General features: G+C 43.6%; 1 protein-coding gene across 1 annotated transcript in view; it reads left to right on the top strand.

Moving 5' to 3' along the window:
- npr1a (natriuretic peptide receptor 1a) overlaps window positions 1-2,475 on the top strand; it is a 33,951-nt gene that overhangs the window by 10,009 nt on the left and 21,467 nt on the right. Inside the window, exons 3-5 of the mRNA XM_005744700.2 lie at window positions 855-1,045; window positions 1,142-1,255; window positions 1,366-1,531. Coding sequence (XP_005744757.1) covers window positions 855-1,045; window positions 1,142-1,255; window positions 1,366-1,531 — 471 coding nt within the window. The remainder of the gene's footprint in view (window positions 1-854; window positions 1,046-1,141; window positions 1,256-1,365; window positions 1,532-2,475) is intronic.

Below are 2,475 nucleotides of genomic sequence, written 5' to 3'. Positions count from 1 at the left end.
AGAAAGTAATTTGTTATACTGCTCGTTACATTACTTTCATATTACTCTGTAAAATAGCTGAAACACTCATAATCACAATTTAACAATATAAACTTGAGAGGCTACAATCTCACACCGAACCAGCACAAAAACATGAAATGTGAACAGGTAGAAAGGGAGGCTGCAGCTCATCTTTTTTTTTTTTTTACATGTTGAAGTTAAGGGTCTGGCTGCTGGGGTTGGCATTCACCCTGGGTTGTTGGCGGGCTTAGCAATAGCATGCTGTCTGGGCAGATGCTTACAAAGAACCAATGTTATGTTAGCAGCATAATGCGGTTGTTTCTGTCATGCATGCAGAGATCCACTTTACCATTTATTCCATCCTTTAGTGCAAAAAAAATAAATGTGACTACGTCACTATTTTCCCTCTCTGACACCTTAACTGAAATCAGCTGATTGTAGTGTGAGTGCAAGAACAGATACGCAGGCAAACTAACAGTTCCAAAGAATTGGACTACTGGGAACCAGTGTCCTACAAGAACCAGTTCTTGATTCCCAACCCTCGAGAAGGACTCTTCTGGAGTATCAAACTTACAGCACAGGTGTGTGTACTATGAGACTGAGGGGTAGCACTGGTGGTTGCCATTACATTTATTTTTTTTCATCAGAAAAATGGTCATTGATGAAAAGTATTGGTCATGGAAATTGAGAAGTCTTGTTGATGGGCTTGAATGGGGCTTTTGTTATCCAGGCTTCCACGCAGGTCACACCATGAAGCACACATGGTGTGTGTAATAAAGATTTACCATCAAGCGTTGGCAGCTGTCTCTGTTCCTTTCCTTTATGGAATAACATTGCTGCTTCTTTGTCTTCAGTTGTGTACATGTGCTGCTCCTGGGACATCTTCAGGACGTTGATGGTCCAATTCTGGAAGGAAGGGGTGGAGCTGGAGGACTATGTCTTCTTCTTCATTGATCTTTTTGCTGAGGGTCTGGACGGGAGCGCTCCCATCAGGCCCTGGTTCAGAGGAGACCAGGAGGACTATGCGGCTCGCAACGCTTTCAGGGTGAGACAAGATGCTCTTTCATTGTTAAATTTTAAAGGATGCTCACTGATGTAAAGTGATCCGGTCAATTGATTAGCTTGTTATTGATTTCGTCAGAGTGTGAAAGTGCTGACGTATCTGCAGCCCCAGAATCCCGAATATCTTCAGTTTGTTAAAACTCTGAAAAAAGACGCAAAGGCGATGTTCAACTTCACCATCAGAGACTCTATGGTACAAATAACAATCCTTATTGATTAACTGAATCTGATATTTCAAATTTTTATTCAAATATGTGAGAGACTGATATTCATCTATAACAATCACATGCTTTGTCCCCTCAGTACAACCTGATTGCCGGAGGGTTCTACGACGGGGTGATACTGTACGCTCATGCTCTGAACGAGACCCTGAATTTGCAAGGACCGGGACTGGGACCAATACTGGGACCAGTCCAGAGGCCCAGAGGAGATGAGGTGACCCGGAGGATGTGGAACAGGACAATCAAAGGTGAGCACAGATATTTGTCAGCGGGTGACTAATCAGAGCACAGCACTGGGCTGAAAATCGTATGTGCACTACAAGTAACTGAGTAAAGTAGCACAGGTGTAGACTTCTCTAACTAACTGGAAAACCACGCGTGGCTCTCTGATTGGCTGCCTGTGTGTGATGCTGTTTTTATGGCGGAGTCATTGTTGGACTCAGAGTAGAGGTCATGGACACCCAGTACTGGGTCCCAGTAAAATCTCATTTTGGAGTTTTAATTAGGATTCATTTAGACTGAAGATTGGACATGAATAGGAATCCAATCAATCCTGTATGAAAAAGCCGAAGAAACATAGGAACACATCAGATCAAATGCAAGTGAAAAGAAACACCGACACTAAAGCTTTGGGTTTTAGATTTGCCTTTATTGGATAGTGGCAGTGGAGATAGGCAGGAAAGTGGGGAGACACAGAGAGGATTGGACTCAAGCCTGGTCGGCTGCTCTCCTTGCTATGTGGTCACCTGCTCACCCACTGGCTAAACGCAACTGCACAACTTTCACACACCTCATCACCCTGTCAATGCCTTATGAGCTGTGGTTGGTGGATGCATGTTGCTAATGTCGACAATGACAACAGAAGTTGATTCAGGTCACTGAAGTCCAGCCTGAGGCTCCAGTGGTAGTTCAAGTTAAAACACTGCTGTCACAATGCGAGAGACAGGTTGCACCTGGACAGATAACCGGTCCGTCACAGGTCTGACACACAGAGACATTCACACCTGCAGTTGATCTAGAATCACCTCTTGTTCTAACAAGCTGTATGGTATTCATTGATCTAAAGTCTAAAGTTTGTAAAAGTTTTTAGTTAAAAAGTGTTCACTGGCAGTTCATAATACACACAGATAACACAGTTATCATGCTCCAGATGTAACTTGGTGCTCGCAGATTTAGGTATAGAGAAAGCGGG

Source organism: Pundamilia nyererei, unplaced genomic scaffold, assembly GCF_000239375.1.
Source record: "Pundamilia nyererei isolate P.nyererei 1_Seehausen unplaced genomic scaffold, PunNye1.0 scaffold00148, whole genome shotgun sequence".
Classification (NCBI taxonomy): Eukaryota; Metazoa; Chordata; class Actinopteri; order Cichliformes; family Cichlidae; genus Pundamilia; species Pundamilia nyererei.
This window is presented reverse-complemented; position numbering and strand designations above follow the sequence as displayed.